Raw genomic sequence first — 18,702 nt, forward strand, 5'->3', positions numbered from 1 at the left:
CCCCCATAAATCATATGAAAACCGAAAATAGAGGGGTATGAACTCACCTTGAGTTTGTGGATTCGGTTTTTGAAGAAGATGTGGAAAGATGAAGTGATTTTCGGCCCTAGCAACTCCCTTGAGTAGATCTCGAACTCAAGAAGATTTCAAGAATGATGATTATCTTGTGAGGATCCTCTTGAAACCTAAGTAAATCTCGAAAATGTGATGAAAGTGAGGAAATGTTCTTGTAAGATTTGAGAGAGTTTGGGGAGAAGATTGAAGAGGGTGGTGGGGGTTTGTGGTCTCGGCCGAGGATAGAAAGGAGAGGGGAAAGAGAGGTGAGTTGACTTGCATGGAGATATGAGAATGGTGCATTGATATCCTATGTACATTTATGAGGTGGCACCACTAATTTCAACCCTCATTTCATCCTTTCTTTTTTTTTATGCTTGGGCCGAAAACATGGGCTAGAAGAAAAGAGTTGCTTAGTTTGGGCCATTATTTGCCTCATTTCGAAATTCTAAGGCCCAAAGAGTATTTCTCGGTCCATTGGGTCCTTATGAATGTTCACGGCCCAATGTGATATTAAGGGGATGGATTTATGGCTCATTAGGGCTAATTTGATTAGTTATGGTCCAATAAGGCCCAAAAGAGGTACACCATTCCATTTTAGGCCCATGATGGCCCAACATGTTAGGTTTCATGAATGTGGGTCCAATTATGACCCATTTGAAGGTTCTAAGCCCAACAAAGTCAAGTTGGAGGCTTATTGGCCCATTAGGCCCAATAAGAAAATTCTAGTCCATAATGAGCTTAAACCGGGATTTTTAGGGTTTTCAACTTTACTTGATGAATCTAGGTTTGAATTTGTTTCCATAGGTTGAACTTCAAGCATAACATGAATTAGGGTTACGAGTTTACAATAGATAATGTTTACAAGAGTACAAAATTTCCTAGCTAGAATGCTAGTTGTGACAATAAGACTTCAAATTGAACACATCAATTGAGTCCCATCTGTGCCCATCACTATAAGTCAACACCAAATCACTGAGGGGCCCAAAGATATCACTTTTTCCAGTTAGGGCAAAAGGATCGAATAAACTTTGACTTATATGCTTCTATCCTTTACCCACCAATTCAAACATGATATTGCGTTTTATAACATCATGTTACTGATGCGTTTTCGCAATACCAATGTACAACCGACTTGTAAATTATAGCTCATATATCTCCGTTTCCAGAATATAAGATATTATCGTCTCAGAATTACTCGTGATATAACCGATGAAGTAATTCTCTGAGCGTAGGTTTATCCAATACTTGAATCTCCATTTCTAAGTACTCATGAATGTTGTAGCAATACAATTGTTATGTGTAACTTCCTTAGACAATCTACAATCCAATTCATGACAGTCTTAATTCACTACTTACTTCCTAAAGTATGAGTGACTGTGAAATTTGAATAATTAAATTATGCAGGAAGTAAAACATGCAAAAATGAAACACAATAATAAATAATTGACAAAGGTACCAAACAAACTCATAAATAATTTCTATTATTTAATAACCAGAAATCAATTACATTTATTTTGTTACAAGTTTATAACTAATCATCTAACTACTAAAACTAATATCATCTTTCAAACCAATGCTCCTAGCGTGCTGATTATGCTTAACCCTACTAAGAGCCTTCGTGAAAGGATCTGCATGATTATCTTCTGATGATACTTTTTTTTACTAGAATATGGCCTTCTTCTACTGTATGTCTGATATAATGGTACTTTATGTCGATATGTGTGGAATTTACAGTATCTCTTGGTTCTGTGTTTATTGGCAACCGCTCCTTCATTATTGCATAAAAGTTCCATTGGATCATGAATTTTCGGAACAACTCCTAGATCTCCAATAAAGTTCTTCATGAAATCCGCTTCCTTTGATGCTTCAATCGTTACTAGGTACTCTGATTCGCAAGTAGAATCGGCCACCGCTCTTGATTGGAACTTTTCCAAGTAACTGCTCCATCATTTAGTGTGAGCACCCAGCCAGATTGAGAATGAAATATATATGTTTGAAAGTTGGTATCACTATACCTAGTCACTCTCAAAGTATCACTGCCACCAAGAACTAAAACCATGTCCTTTATCCTTCGCAAATATTTAAGAACGTTCTTAGCTGTTGTCCAATGAGCTCTACCATTATTTCCCTGATAACGACTGACCATGCTTAAAGAAAAGGACATATCAGGGCGAGTACATGTCATAGCGTACATAATCAATCCTACAACCGAAGCATAAGGGACTCGACTCATATCATATATCTCTTCATCCGTACCTGGGCTTTGATTCTTACTTAACTTGGCATTTCTTAGAATAAGTAGCTCTCCTATCTTGGAATTTTCCATACTAAACCGTTTTAGTACCTTGTCCAAGTATGTACTTTGACTCAGTCCAATTATTCTTTTCTTTCTATCTCTCGAAATTCTTATCCCGAGAACATAGGCTGCCTCTCCTAGATCTTTCATAGTGAAGCAGTTTAGAAGCCAAGATTTTCACTTCTTGCAAGGTTGGAATGTCGTTTCCTATGAGTAGTATGTCATCAACATACAATACTAGAAAAGTTAATATACTCCCACTAGCTTTGACATACACAGGACTTATCCTCACTTCTAGAAAAACCAAACTCTTTGACTTTCTCAAGGAAGCAAAGATTTCAACTGCAAGATGCTTGTTTCAATCCATAAATGGATTTTTTAAGCTTGGACACTATATTAGGAAACTTTGCATATACAAACCCCTCTGGCTGACTCATGTAAACATCTTCAGCCAACTTCCAATTAAGGAAAGCGGTTTTGACATCCATCTGTCATATTTCATAGTCATGAAAGGCAGTTATGGTGAGCATTATCCTAATAGATTATATCTTAGCCAATGGTGAGAAGGTCTCATCATAGTCAATCTCTTCGGTTTAAGTAAATCCCTTCGCAACCAGTCGTGCCTTGAAGGTAAGTACCTTTCCATCTATGTCGGTCTTCTTCTTGAAGATCCATTTGCACCCGACTTCTTCAGACCGGGTACATGATCAACCAAATTCCAAACTTTGTTATCATACATGGACTTGATCTCGCTATCCATTGCCTCTTTCCACTTACAAAACCTAAGAGCTTTCCATTGTTTCTTTGTAGTTAGCTAGTTCTTCCAAATTTACCGATGTACGATCACCGATAAACGTTTCACCATCTGCAGTTATAAGGAAACCATAAAACTGAGGTGGCATGCTAACTCTTCTGGAACAACGAAGAGGCAATGAATTGTCAACCGGTTCAACTGGAATTTCTTCCTCTGGTTGAACGATAGTGTCTTCTAAGGTTCCTTCATTGGTTGACTCTTGAATCTCTTAAAGGTCAATTGTGCTCCCACTGTCTTCTTTGCATATGAGATCTCTCTCATAAAAGACTCCTCTTCGTGCTACTAAGACCACATTTTCACTAGGTCTGTAGAACAAGTATCCAAAAGACTTTTGTGGGTAGCCAATGAAAATACACTTCTCACTTCTAGCTTCTATCTTGTCATGAGTCTCTTGTCTAATGAAAGCTTTACAACCCTAGACTTTGATATGTGCTAACGAGGGAACTTTCCTTGTCCACATCTCATGAGGTGTTTTGGCAACCTTCTTAGTAGGGACAAGATTGAGGAAACGGGCGGCTGTCTCTAAGGCATACCCCCATTCGAAATGGGATGAGTGTCCCGACTCATCATGGAACAAACCATGTCCAAAAAGGTCCGATTACACCTCTCAGCCACACCATTAAGTTGTGGTGTCCTAGGAGGAGTCAATTGTGAAACTATTCCACATTCATTGAGGTAGTCGTAGAACTCGATACTAAGATACTCTCCTCCTCTATCGGATCGGAGAATCTTCATCTTCATGCCCAATTGATTCTCAACTTCATGTTTAAACTCTTTGAACTTTTCAAAGTTTCTTATTTATGTTTGATCAAGTAGATATAACCATACCTGCTATAATCATCTATAAATATTACATAAAATCGATTAGCATCCCTTCTTGCATCGTCGTAATGTTTCTTCTAGGAGGCAAGTTGTTTTGGAGTAGCAGTGGCTTCATTGATTTCAACAAGTTTTTCCTCAAGGACATACTCTTTTCCCTCGAATCGAAGAGCCATATTGATATTATGCGTCCAATCATTGTATTTGGTGCCATCAAATGTCACCTTGGACACGATCGAGAGTAGGGAGAAACCCGAGTGGTGGGTAGACAATGAAGGAGCAGAAACATCACCAGGAGTAGACATCTATAGATAAAAAGTAGTTTTAGTTAGACGACAATAATGCTTAATATTTCAACCTATAATAAATAATTAAGGCAAGGACTCAACTATGCAATTCACAATCTAGAAGAGGGATGTCGTAATCTAAATGCAAATTTTATAAAGATAACTAAAGCAATTTACCAATTTCAATCAAAATGAAATTCCTAGATCTTTTGAGTTTCATTGAATCTATCAATGGCATGTTTAATCTCAGATTATGCTCTTCTATTTGTGATTGGGATACCAAGGATTACAAAAAAGATGTGAATAACCATGCAAATATGTTTGGCAACCTCGATGTCATTTTGATCTCATATTGATGTGCCGGTAAACCACACACGCTCCATCAACAATGAATATTCTCGAGATGCCCATTATTACTCTTTATAGTTCATATTAGTCTGTCGGTTAACCACACACGCTCCACTAACGATAGATAAAACATAATGCACAATTTCATGGATTAGCATACAAATTAGCATTTTCCCTAAAGTAACTAGATTGGGATTTAATAAATGAGTTCTAGTACTTTAGTAGCATTATACATTTAATGAAGTTAATGTCCTATCAGACCCGTTCTTCTAACGACCCTCCACCAAACAAGGAAGCGGTGACTGAGAGTGGACACCCATTCAACTACCATTTTATAGGTAGTTTACTTATATGCCCCTTATAGTTCATCTTCGTGAATGAGTCATACTTGCGATCCGACTGACTTAATCTTATACATATAGTAATTAACTTATAATATTATATATATATATATATATATATATATATATATATATATATATATATATATATATAGGGTGTATTTTAAAAACTTTTCTAAAATACTAGGTTTAATTTAAATCTTTCAATATTAAAAGACTCAATTCAATTTAAAATAAACCAATTAAATTTAAACTTTATTTTTTAATTAACAATTAATTAAATTAATTTAAATCTTATGAGGATTAAATAATTATTTACCATTAACTATTAATCAAATAATTTAAATTTAATCTGAATCTCTTTCCATCTAAATTTTTCAAAAATCAAGGGATAAGGGGTTATCCAATTTTAATTATCCTATTTTAAACAATTTAAAAGTAATAATTATCAAATAAGGAAACCTTATGAAACCCTAGAAATTTTGAAATTAAAGGGTGGAGGCTAGAGTTTTAAGAATCCTAGCCCAAGTCGAAATTTGCATATTCAACTATTATGCATATTCAATTGAAAACAACCGCTTTGATACCACTGATGGGATTTATAGGTTACAAAAAAAAATATTTTGGCGGAAAAACTTAAACCCTAAGTTCTCATGCAACCTAAAGTATCTATGTTTTCACTATTGAATACAATAAACAATTGAATATCAAGAACCCTAGGTATTTCGAAATAGCAAATGGGTTTAGAATTACGTACCTCTTGATTATACTAGTTAATAATCAATCACAATCTTTCTTGAAGTTACTTGGAAGCTAGCACCAGAAATCTCGTGTCTCTGATGGTTCACACCCAACCCTAGCAACAAGGAGGCTTAAAGAGAGAGGATAGGGGGTGGAGAAATTTCGGCTATCCTTAGGAATAAAGAGATGGCCGGAAATAATAGGTTGAGGAAACCCTAGATAACCCTAATTTAGGAAACCCCAGATAACCCTAATTTGAATAAAATAATATTAATTCAAATTTGTAATTATCCAGGTTCCTATTTATCTGTAGGGAATATTCCACAAACTCTGGAATATCCCTAATTTCGTCCGCCCTTCCAAGGAAGGTTCTGGAACCCTAATTTGTTCAACTATTGAACGATTACACTTCAGCTCTTGCACTTTTAATTAATCCAGTTAATCCCAAAATTAATTCCAATTAATTTATTATTATTAATTAAATAATACTATTTTTAATTATTATATTATTTCTATAACATGTTAATAAATTCATTTATTGCTATTTATTAATCATATAATAAATCAATAAATCAGTCTCTCTGTAAAAGTGATCCTATACAATTACTAGGCCCGAGGGCAACCCAAAAGGACTTTGCTAATAATTCAAGTATATATTAATTCAGTTATTGGCTTAGACACCAAATCCAACAACTTGATCTTTTGGTCCTCCAGGAATGAGCATGTGAAGAAACAACCCTCCACATCAAATATCCATCTTATGGAGACGATCGGGTCCTTGAACCCGTCGAACTCGGGGGATTCGTGTTGCTGAAGTATCGATACTACATCATCCGTTTACCTTGAAATCTTGCAACCGTAGTGGCTGCAGTGGCTGCGGCAGCAGCAGCCTCAGAGACGACGGCATAACGCTCATCAAAAAACTCAATCATGGCGGTCTTGACAGACCCAAACATCTTCGGGATCGCCTCACTAACTGTAATAGTCAGTGAGTGGTGATCATCTCACGAATCTCATTATCAGTCAATCGTGGTCTCTCTGGGCCGTCAGGTCCTAATCCTGAACCTCTCGTGATCTCCATACTGAAAATAAACTGGAACCATACTACCTTCCACAATACGAGTATGAATCATGTGCTTCCAGTAGTACGAGTACGAATCCTGTGCTTCCAGTAGTACATCACTACTTGATCCCTCAATCCTTGGAAATCATGATTTCCTCAATACGAGTACAAATCATGTGCTTCCAGTAGTACGGAACCATACTACCTTCCACACCTACCCGTATTTGTCTCGAAGCATCGTCACGAATTTCCCGACAACAAAGGCCAAGCAACTAGGATACACATACATTATATATCAACTCTCTCAAGAGTAGCTAACAATTCCTTACGCTGACTTTCTAACAACCATAACTACTCATGAAACTTCCACTAACTCTGCAGTCGCTTTGTGCATGCTAATCATACATAACACTGGATTCGATGGACAGTCGAATAATTGATTTTACACTAAGCCCACAACCAGACAAGGAACATGAAATAAGGCTAAATGAAATATTCTCAGGCTATAAAATCTTAGTTATGTACAACCGTAATGCACACACTAAGAAACTACAGTAATAATGTCAGTTTCATATAGCATATCAAAAAATCCCCTAGGTTATCAAGCATCAAAAATCAGGCAATTCTATCATGCAATTCCTGATGATCCCTAGCCTGTAAACTAGCATGTATTTCTAATATATCATCAATACACATAAAACAAGTGTGGGTATCTTGGGGAATAACTCCCCCTGGGCTTCGGCTGATTGTACACATCGCATCCTCTCCTTTTATTATTTTAAAATTAATTATGAAATATTTTGTAGATCCATAATTTGAGTCTAGAATCACACAAGTGTTTATCCAATTCTCTCAAACCATGGCTTTTATACCAACTTGTAACATCCCAAAAACCATGACAATTTTTTTTTTCATTTTTAAAAGATATTTTCATAAATTCAATTTGACAATCATATATTGTTTTCAAATCAAATCCATAAAGAAATCTGAGTATCAAAATAATCCTTCAAACATAAAACAACAGGAGGATGTGTACGATCACGCCTTCGCATTGCCCCGATCATCTGAAGTACCTGAAAACATAAAAACCAACAACTGTAAGCCAAAGCTTAGTGAGTTCCCCCAAAATACCCCACACAGTAATACATATACAATGCATGCACACCGGACCCATAATATAAAACTGGATTGCCCTGGGCCCACAGTCATAAGAATGGATTACCCCCGGGCCCACATTCACAGGACTGGATTGCCATTGGGCCCACAACACAAGGTTGTATTTCCCCCGAGTTTGTTGTCCTACAGCATAAAGTTGTACCAACTCAACCCAACCGCACTATGTCGACATATGTATCAAAACAATAACAAGCAAACACAGGTAATCATAACAAATATACCAGTCTAACATACTACTATAACATAACAACATCATACACATAAGGACACATACTGCAGTACAAAGTATAGTGAGAAAACTTACCTTGCAGCCTAGAAGATAACAACATTGATTACAGATCCAATAACCGACACTACAGGTCACCTATACAACAAACAGGGACCAAAACTCAAACTATAGCCCAAAATCCTCAATTTGACCAAAAGTAAAACTTTGTCAAAAACTCAATGGTCAAAGTCAAAATCAACATTTAGAGGTCACTTCAGCCGCTCTCCACGTTGTGACCATCCATTGGTCACGTCGTGGCGGAGTGAGGACAAAATAATCGCGAATCTGATCATCCTTACCTCGTGACAACCAACCCGTCACGTTGTGAGGTTTGCTTTAGACAGCTTAATGGTTAAGCTCTTAATCCTTCAAGCCAAGAAACCAAACTTTCTAGAAGGCTTTCTCCATCTCAAAATACCATAAAAATCATTGTTTTTTAGACATGCATGTCCAATGCATGTCTTAAACACAAGCTAGATCAAGATGTTGGGAAAATGAGATCAAATCCCATGCATGGAACCCAAAGCTCACTAATATTCCAGATTTGGGACAAGGGGTTACAAAAGAGTCTCAATAACTCATAAAGTTGCCAACTTTATGAGATTCCAACACTCAAACTTCCTATAAGAAAAGTAGACCAAAATCTAGATCTAATATGCTTAAGCTAAAAAGGCAGGAACTTAAGGACCTACAAGAGTCTTAATGCATCTCAAGATGATGAATGAGTGGCATGCTAGCTGGGATGATGCAACAAATGCCTTCTCTTATTCTTCAAGGCTTAAAATCACCAAAAAGGAGCTCAAAGATCAATAATGGAGGATTATGGTTTTCTTGAGGGTGAAGGGAGGTGATGGAGGCTAAGAGTGTGCAAACCCTAGCCCTCACTTCCCTTAAATAGGGGCATAAACCCTGAAATTAGGGTTTTGCTTACAAGGGTTGTCACGTCGTGACCACCAACAAGATGCACGTTCCTTACCAGGCATCGTCACGTCGTGACACATATAATCTCACGTCGTGACCAAGGTTTTCATCCTTTACAACTTAATTGATAGTTCAGAAGTGATGCTTACCTGGAATTGGGTGTTACATTGATAAAGTTTGTATTAAAGACCTACAATTGGAATAAGTTTTGACATTATCATATTAGGGAAGATTGTATGGTCAAACCTTATAATCCGATGAGTCAAACTTGTATCACATTGATTTATTCATCGGCGCTATCAGACGATGTCCAAGCTTCACTACAGCGTGACATGTTTCTTTTGAATCAAGTTTCTGATCCATTATCTTTGTGATAAGATCATATTTTGTATAATATATCTCTTATATATAGTAGTTATCTTTGTATTCAAATCCCTGATACATAGGGTTTTGATTCTAGAATAGGCGTTAACCTTGTATATAAGTTACACTAGGTTTTGATGTAGAACAACCGTTTTGTGCATTCTCTCTTTATAAGAAATTCTTAATCGAAATTAGTTTTTGATTAATTATCTTGTTTGTTCGTATTGCTTGATATTATTTCTTTGTTACGATCCTTCAACCACCATTGTTACTATTATCATCTTTAAAAACTATGAGTTTAAAAAATAAATAAAAACAATGTTCAAATATAAAATAAAATCAGTCAAAATAATAAGTAATCTAAAAAACAAAAAAATCAAATAAAAAAACAAACCAAGAAAAAAAAAACTTTAAAAAACCAAATAACTAAATAAATCGAAAAAAAGAGATAGTATAAAGGGCTAATATATATATATATATATATATATATATATATATATATATATATATATATATATATATATATATATAACATTTAAAAAGAACGTAAATGCAATGTTTAATTAAACATTTTTTTGTATATAAGTACGATTTTTCTACATGAATACGTATAATATGAAAAAAATATTTAGGGTAAAAACATAAAAAAATTATAAATTTAAGGGTAAAAATGTAAGAAAAATATAAACTTACCGGGGAAGGGGGGGGGGGAGGGGGTTGAAAATTAATATAATGGTAATCTGAAAAACCTATAACATTTTTTGGAAAATATGAGAGGAAAACAGATATAAAATCAAACTTTAGGTAAACCTACAAGAACCTGGAAACTTAAGGTTTATGTCATTAGCTCTAGTATAAAAACTAAACATTAAGAACATCTTCTAATTTTAGAAACCATTTATTATATTTTGAAACATCTGCTAATTTTAAAAAGAATTTATTATATTTTATGTAAATTAAAAACAAACATTGTTCTCTCTTTTAAAAACAAACATTTTTTTAACATAATTTTATCCACCAACACGTATAAATAATGTAAAAAAAACTTTTTCAAAAAGATAAACACTATATATAATAACCACCCCTCACGTGATAGTTTTGTGACTTGTTTTATATCATAAAAATTAGTTTACAACCCGTGAGAATCACGGTTATACAATTAAAATTCATATATAAATCAGAAAATTAAGAAAATTAAGTTGTTAAAATAAACATATATTATAAAAAAATAAGAAATTATAAAAGAAAATTTAACAAAGTTTTATTAACAATAATAATAAAACATGTTATGATAAATAATATTTTACAAACAATTTATAAATTTCTAAAAACATCTTTATAAATAATATTACAAGTTTTATTTGTAAGTCTATCATGTTTATCTAAAATTAACAATTTTAATCATTCTCTATTTTGAACTCTAGATAGGACAACATACAGAAAGAAATTTGAGGAGCAAAAGCATGGATTTATAGTACCTTGTAGTATGAAATTCGAGGAGGAGAAAAAGAATGCAGAGAGAAAAAGCAAAGGTATTAAAATCGTACTTTATATAACATTGGTGATATGGAAGGTAATGTTGATATGAAAGGTATTCAATACATATTAAAATTAGCTTATCATAACCGTATTTTAGATTTTTGAATGATAAATTATGTTGATTTGGTTAATAATGTTTGCTAATTTTCAGGAATTTCAGGGGTTTGATATGCATACACATGGTAAATAAGCAGGAAAATATATTTCTGAAAATAAGTATATGAACTTATGAAGTTTTTTTTTTCAAACGACAAAAAAATAATTGTAAATAAAAAACTTATAAATTCGTAAAAAAAAATAAAATTAAAGCATGAATATTTTAATACATATGCGGGTCTAATATATCTCTCTTGACGTTGAAAATCTCAAAATCTACTAACATTAATATTTATGGAATTTCTTGAAATGTAAACATAATAAGTGTAACAAAATTTGGTAAATATCCCTTAATCGGGGGATAGATGCGGTGAGTAATATTAACATATTTTGTTGACATATAAGAATTTATGAGTATTTATGAGTATGAGTTGTAAAATGAAATTCAAATTGAAGAACCAAAACAATGACACGTGGCGTATTATTGATTTAATAGCTTGACACATGACAAAATGAGATTAACCATATTCATTTATTAGATAGAAAGAAAAGATACAAAGGCAGATAATTGAGGTTTATGCATAATTGTAGTCAAAAATTCGAAAATAAGTTTCTTTGGGGGAGTGATATATAAAATTATAAACAAACTAGAACTAGAGGGAGGTTGGGTTCCTTGCACCCAAGGTTCACTTAGGTTCGGAGTTAGGCTCGTAAGTGGTTCATTTACATTAAATTGCGTGAGCAGATAAGAACGACCCACCCACCCAAATTTTCTCATTTTCTTCTACAAGTACCCTCTCAATTCTTCGCCGCCTCCACTTCCCCCCACTCTCTCTCGCTCAACATCTCTTTCTCTCTCTCTCTCTCTCTCTCTCTCTCTCTCTCGCTCGCTCTCTAGCTCTAAACTCACACCGCCACCACCACCACCGCTGTTGCTGCCGTTGTTATTCTCAAACTGGCGATCGTTAATCAAGAAGCCACCATCGTTCGTGAAATCAAACCCAAGAACCGCCGGATTATGGTAAGTATATTGATGGGTTTATTTGTGTTTTTTTTTTGTTTGGATTGGTTTTGATTTTGTGGGAATAATGTAGGGTGCCGGAGGACCTGATGAAGAAGAACAAAAGTGGCCGCCATGGTTGAAACCGATGCTTCGAGAAAGCTTCTTTGTTCAATGCAAATTACACGCAGATTCGCACAAGTCTGAATGCAATATGTACTGCTTGGATTGCATGAATGGCCCTCTTTGTTCTCTCTGTCTCAATCACCACAAGGATCATCGTGCTATTCAGGTATATATTCTCCCCTTTTCTCCATTGATTCTCCCTTTTTTCTTCAATAAAATTTGACTTTTATGAGTTTATCATCTACTACCCTTTAACCATTTTTCGATTTTAACATCTCGGTTTTTTCTAATTTCATTTACAATCAGCTTTTACCAATTTCAATTTGAATACCAGATTTCAATCGCTCCATTTATCAATTACTTCATTATTAATTTTGTTTTCTTCTGAACAGCTTTATGCTAACCGATTTTGACTTTTCGTTTTTGAATTTAGTCATGTGGATCATTCAATGCCAACCATTCCTGAAGTTTACCTTCTGGGTTCACACCGATTATGACTTTAATCATCATTGTTTTAACCATTTCTAGAAACTTCAAAATCACCCACAGATCATTCGAGGTTATTTTTATCGATTCTAACTGAGATTTTTTTACCAGATTCGAAGGTCATCGTATCACGATGTGATCAGAGTGTCCGAGATTCAGAAATACTTGGACATCAGTTCAGTGCAGACTTACATTATCAACAGCGCAAAAGTTGTGTTCTTGAACGAACGTCCACAGCCGAGGCCCGGAAAAGGCGTTACCAATACCTGTGAAGTTTGTGAGCGAAGCCTTCTTGATTCCTTCCGATTCTGTTCACTTGGTTGTAAGGTAAATTCATCGATTACTGAGCTTAATTTTTGAAAAATCCTTAAAAATCCTCTGATTCCGTAGTTGACTTCTTATTTTGCGTGTACTCATCAATGGTGGCCATTGGCCATATTTTCCGCTTTTTTATTATTATAAATTACTCTATTTTTTACGATTATTGGTGATGGTTGTTGATGGGTTTTGCTACCGATTTTAAAATTCAAATCGGTGTTCCATAATTAAAATCTACAATCAGTATCAGAAACATTGAATGTGTAATTATTGAAAATTGACTATTTGATACGACATTGAATGAGTAGTTATTGAAATCAAATGGAAAAATCGAATTAATTTATTGTTATTTATTGACGTGATTGAATCTTATGATCGGTGCAGATTGTTGGAACGTCGACGAATTTCGAGAGGAAGAGGAAGATTTCGCCGGAGAAGAAGCATTTAATGATGGCAATCTCCGATTCAGAGGATTCTTACAGCAGCAGCAGCCATGGACGTCAGAGTAACCATAGCAACGGCCGGACCCACAGTTTCACTCCGTCAACGCCGCCGCCGACCGCCGCTAGCTTCAGGACGGCCAAGAGAAGAAAGGGCATACCTCATAGAGCCCCCATGGGTGGACTAGTCATAGAATACTAAACCACCCAGTCAACCCCCCTACACTTCTACTTAATTACCCAATGCCCCCCCCTTATACCTACTCTTTTCAAAACACACCCTCTTCCTAATTTCCTTGCATTAGTGCTTTTCACAAAGGCCGGTGTGACGAAATTTACCATTATGTACAAAGACGCACCCTATAGTTAATAGTAATAGTCTTGGAATAGAAGGGCAAAAAAGGAAACAAAATAAAAAAAATCAAGACAATATGATAAATTGTCTACAAGGTGTAAGTTGAATGGTATAGTAGTTTTGCGTTGTATTGGAAAATAAATAAACAAAGCTTCCATAAAATGTCAAATACTTTGGTTATATTTGTCAAGAATGTAATTATGTTTTTGTTTGACAATATACTTAGTCATGTATGACTAGATGTTTATAATATAATTGTATAACTTCCTTCTATTATAATGTTCAAGTTTAATAGGCAGTAATAAATAATTATGAATGTACAAGTGTTGATGCATGAGATACAAAGGCGACTAAATATAGAAAGTTTGTGTATGGACACGTAAGCCAGATGGGAATGGTGGGAAGAAAAAGGGTAAGAATGGTGGAGGTGTCAAGTGGGGGGAGTGGTGGCGGAATTTGATTGGTTAAGATAAAGTGATGTGTCTTGTTTGATGGAATCAGCAACAGTGGTGATTCATCGAATACTCGTATCTTAATCACACTTTCCTTCATTCTCCACCGTTGATGTCATCCGTTTGTTGTCCTCGTTGCGAGTGTTCTTTGGGATAAACTATTAAACTATTGACCACTTTGTTTTCTAAAATATATTATATTTCATGCGTGATGATTTAAATATTTATATTATAAGATATAGTTAATATTATTTAAGTGTTTTATTTGTATTTGTTTTATTAATAACAAGTTAACAACACATTTATATATATATATTTTTTACCGGTGATAGTGATATATAACTCATTACGACAGCATACTTTCATTTTCTTTTTGTGTATAGAGTAGCAATCGAATTTTAAAAGAAAAAGGAGATGAAAGGTCAAACATGGTTAGCCGAAGACTCTATGGTGGGTTTGTTGCAAATATGGGTGGCTGTTGTTAAAGGTCTCCCGACAATGTCGACTATTATGACCTTCAATCCTCCTAAAAAAGCCCCATAATCGGAGCAATGGATTGAAAAATCCACACTATTTGGGGAGATCAAGAGCTTTGAACACCTCCGTTCCGGCCCTTCAATCCTAGGCTAGATGTAGAAGGATTTGTAGATGTTAATGTGTTCTATGTAGGAGGCATGGATGTTCAAACAAAATTCATACCTTATGTTTTTTGTTTTGAACGGCTGAATAAAAAATAGATAAAAAAAAACATGCGACCCAAGCAAGAAGTTAGAGGAAAAAATTACAAAGTAGTGTTTAAAATGAGATTTTTGAGCCACAAATTCCAATCCAAATTGAACTTGTGCTTCATATAGATCATCCAACAAAAAGAAGAAGCTACAATATCATCAACTATTCTATTTTTTTCATCGACACTAATAGAAAACACAATTATTCCGGAAGTTCCATAAGTGCCACCAAGACATAGAAATAAGACAAAATTGCAAAAATGTCCATGTGGTGTCTATTCTTTTTGGGGTTTTAGTACAAACCATGGTTTTTTTGGCTTCGTGGTCTTTTTGAGATAGTTTCGTTGTGGATTTGGTCTCTCGGTAAACTGAAATGACTATAATACCTTGTGGTATTTATTTTTTCTTTTTCTTTCATTTTTTTAAAGTTTAATAATGTTTTATTCAATTTAATAATTAAAAAAATAAGAGGCCTCTCTCTCTCTCTCTCTCTCTCTCTCTCTCTCTCTCTCTCTCTCTCTCTCTCTCTCTCTCTCTGCACATGGGTTAAAATCAGAACATATGAAACAGAGGTCGGAGTTGCAGGTTTCGCTGTCTCTACCTTTACTCGACTTCATCCCTCTCATCTCCGGTCTCTACCTTTCTCTGGTTCACACACGATCACCCTAAGTTCATCCAAACAAGATTTATAAATTTAGACCTCTCAGACAACAAAATTGCTGGAGAAATACCAAGTTGGATCTGGGTGGTTGGAAATGGAGGCTTTTCGTATCTGAACCTTCCTCCGCTTTTTGTCATTGACCTGCATTCCAATCGCCTCACTAGGGTGATTCCGGTTCCACCACAAGTTGCTACCTTCATTGATTACTCCAACAATCTTTTCAATTCTTCACTTCCTGAAAGCATTGGAGTAAACCTCATTTATGCCTATTTCTTTTCAGTTTCTAACAATTTACTCACTGGGGAATCTTGGGCTACTAAACCTGCCAATTGCTCAGATGAAGATCTAAATTAGATGCAAGCAAAAAACGAAATCAGATGAAGATCATCACCTCCTTCCCAGATTTGTTCGCCAAGGGCTTTTCAGATGGTAACTCAAGAATCGGAACCCTAAATTTGAATCAAAACTGAAATTGTGCATGTTTGTGTGTATTAATTCCCTCAAAAGGAACCAGATAGCGTGTTTATGTTTTTGTTTGTGTTTTCTCATTTCCGAAATTGATTTGTGTGTGTGTTTTTCTTTTTGGAGAGTGTGTGTTCTCATTTCTGGAAATCAATTTGTTTGTGGGTGTTCATTCCCCATAAACTGATTTGTATGTGGGTGTTCTTGAATGTCTTGTGTGGTATGAGTTGATTTATGGTACTTCCGTCTTGTGTACCAGAAGAACCGTTAGGGTTTTGTTTTGGAAGATGCTATTGGATTTGGTGGATATCGAGAGAGAGAGGTGGGTCCTCTACTATTTTTTTAATTGATAAAATAAATAAACAAATATTAAATTTTAGAAAAATGAAAGAAAAATAAAAAATAAATACCTCAATGGTATTATATTTATTTCAATTTCAATTTTCGGAGGGACTATTTTCACATACATAGCAGTCTAAAAGGACCACGAATCCAAAAAAGTTATGGTTTGGACTAAAACCCCAAAAAAATGCATACACAGGGACTATTTTTGTAGTTTTGTCTAGAAATAATGGCATCCAACACCCTCTTCCTTGCCACAGAAAGCCGAGAAGAATTAAAAAAAATCTAAAAAACATTAACATTTACCTAATTGGAAAAGTCCACATCACACCATCTACTCAAGAACAAAAAAACATCTTTCGCTACTTGACATACAAAAAAAATGTGATTCACCTCCTTTGCCTCATTATTGCAAATAGGACAAAGAACACGCAAAACATCAACAACATGCACAAGAAGATTATCTCTAGACATGAGCCGATTCAAGAAAAACCTCCATCTAAAAATGTTTACTTTAATTAGCATTAATGCATTCCATCATGTTTGGCATGTAGCTTGTGTCGAAGCATAGTCATCAATGAATATCCTTGTCTCCTTAAGTGTAAAATCGCCACCATTACTAAGGCCCGAAGACCAGTCATCTTTATGATCAACAAAAACAACCTCCCCCACCAAATCTTCTAAAACCGGGAGTTGTGAAAAGAGGGAAGCAACTAATATAGGTCGTCTCCGCCACTTCCAAGCACGAACTTCTCTTCTATCAACAATATAACAATCGACATTAGAATCCAAAACAAACAAAAGATGAAACATCACTTGTAAGGTACCAGGTCCAATCCAATCATCTTTCCAAAACATTGTTTCTGAACCATCTCCAATCTTCTTTTTAAGAATACTCAAAGGAAATATCTATCTATTATGCAGTTTAAGGATTAAATCCACAATAGAAGGCCACACCCTCGAACAACGTACCCTTCTCGAACCCACAATAAAACCGCCAGAGTGTCCATGAATAGAACATATAATTCTAACCCACATCATATCAAGATTTTTAAAAAACCATCATCTCCACTTTAATAACAATGCATCAATAAAAGATAAAATACTCCAAATAGACAAGCCCCCAAGATGTTTAGCAGCTAGAACATTTGACCATTTGACCCACATAATTTTTTTGAATCAATATCATAACCCCAAAAAAGTTAACTTTCCCCGACTCCAGATTGTTAGCAATCGTAACTGGCATCTTAAAAGCGAACAATAATAAATATCCAAAGACCATACACATCACGAATTAGAGCATATCTGCCCCCTAATCGACAACATCTTAGCCCCCTAGCCTGTCAACTAAGATTTAAACTTATCTAAGAATTCTTATCGAATACATAATACTAGGAAAATGGTTCAAGTGGCTGAAAATTGGTGATCATGAAGAGTTAAGATTTGAACGATTGGCATGGCTAAAAATTATGGGTCTTCAGCTTTATCTATGGGGACTCAGATAAATTCAACCTGATTGCAAATAACTTCGAGTAAATGGTCGAGACAGCTGGAATTTTCTGGGACACTGCCAACCTCTCCTATGCGAAGATCGATATTCTTACATCCACAAGGAAATGGATAAATGATGAAATCATTGTTATGGTAAGAGGCAAGTCGTATAGAGTTGGTGTCATTGAAGAAGACGATGAGTGGCACCCGTTCAAGATTAATCTGAACGACAATAATTCAAAATCATACAACACTACAAACAAAATTACATTTAGTGGCACAAGTTTTTAGTGGCATAAATTTTTTTATGTCACTATAGAATGTTTTTAGTGACACATAATTGTTTTTGTGCCACTGTATAATTTGGCGATTCAATTTTTGGTTCCCTCCTAATTTTGCTTTTACGTCCCACTTTTCAAAGAAGCAAAAAAAATGCGGCTACTTCAAATTCTATACTCTTTTAGCGAAAAAAAAAAATTAAACAGTGCAAAATATTTAGGGCAAAACTGATAATCTCTCCCTCACTTCATCTATCGTCCGCCCTACCCCCTATTCTCTCAACCCCTGGTCATCACTCCATCTCCGTCGTTCATTCACCGTCAAGCCTCTTCGTCTCTCAATCACCGTCAGCCCCTCGTCGTGGCTGTTGCCTCCAACGTTGGTGACCACTTGGATGAATCTACAGTAGGAGAGGGATATGTATGATATGTAC

General features: G+C 35.2%; 1 protein-coding gene and 1 long non-coding RNA gene across 2 annotated transcripts; both read left to right on the forward strand.

Moving 5' to 3' along the window:
* Nucleotides 1–11,891: 11,891 nt before the first annotated feature.
* On the forward strand, nt 11,892–14,127 carry LOC145165517 (protein RGF1 INDUCIBLE TRANSCRIPTION FACTOR 1-like). Its single transcript, XM_079084250.1, has 4 exons — nt 11,892–12,150; nt 12,224–12,421; nt 12,853–13,068; nt 13,444–14,127. The coding sequence occupies exons 1-4, from the start codon at nt 12,148–12,150 to the stop codon at nt 13,699–13,701; spliced, it is 675 nt and encodes a 224-aa protein (XP_078940376.1). The 5' UTR covers nt 11,892–12,147; the 3' UTR covers nt 13,702–14,127.
* Nucleotides 14,128–15,567: 1,440 nt separating this feature from the next.
* Nucleotides 15,568–16,350, forward strand: LOC145162277 (uncharacterized). Its single transcript, XR_013739006.1, has 2 exons — nt 15,568–15,881; nt 15,976–16,350. It is a non-coding gene; the product is annotated as an uncharacterized LOC145162277 (long non-coding RNA).
* The last annotated feature ends 2,352 nt before the right edge of the window (nt 16,351–18,702 follow it).

Source organism: Lactuca virosa, chromosome 3, assembly GCF_052849685.1.
Source record: "Lactuca virosa cultivar CGN04683 chromosome 3, Lactuca_virosa_CGN04683_v6, whole genome shotgun sequence".
Classification (NCBI taxonomy): Eukaryota; Viridiplantae; Streptophyta; class Magnoliopsida; order Asterales; family Asteraceae; genus Lactuca; species Lactuca virosa.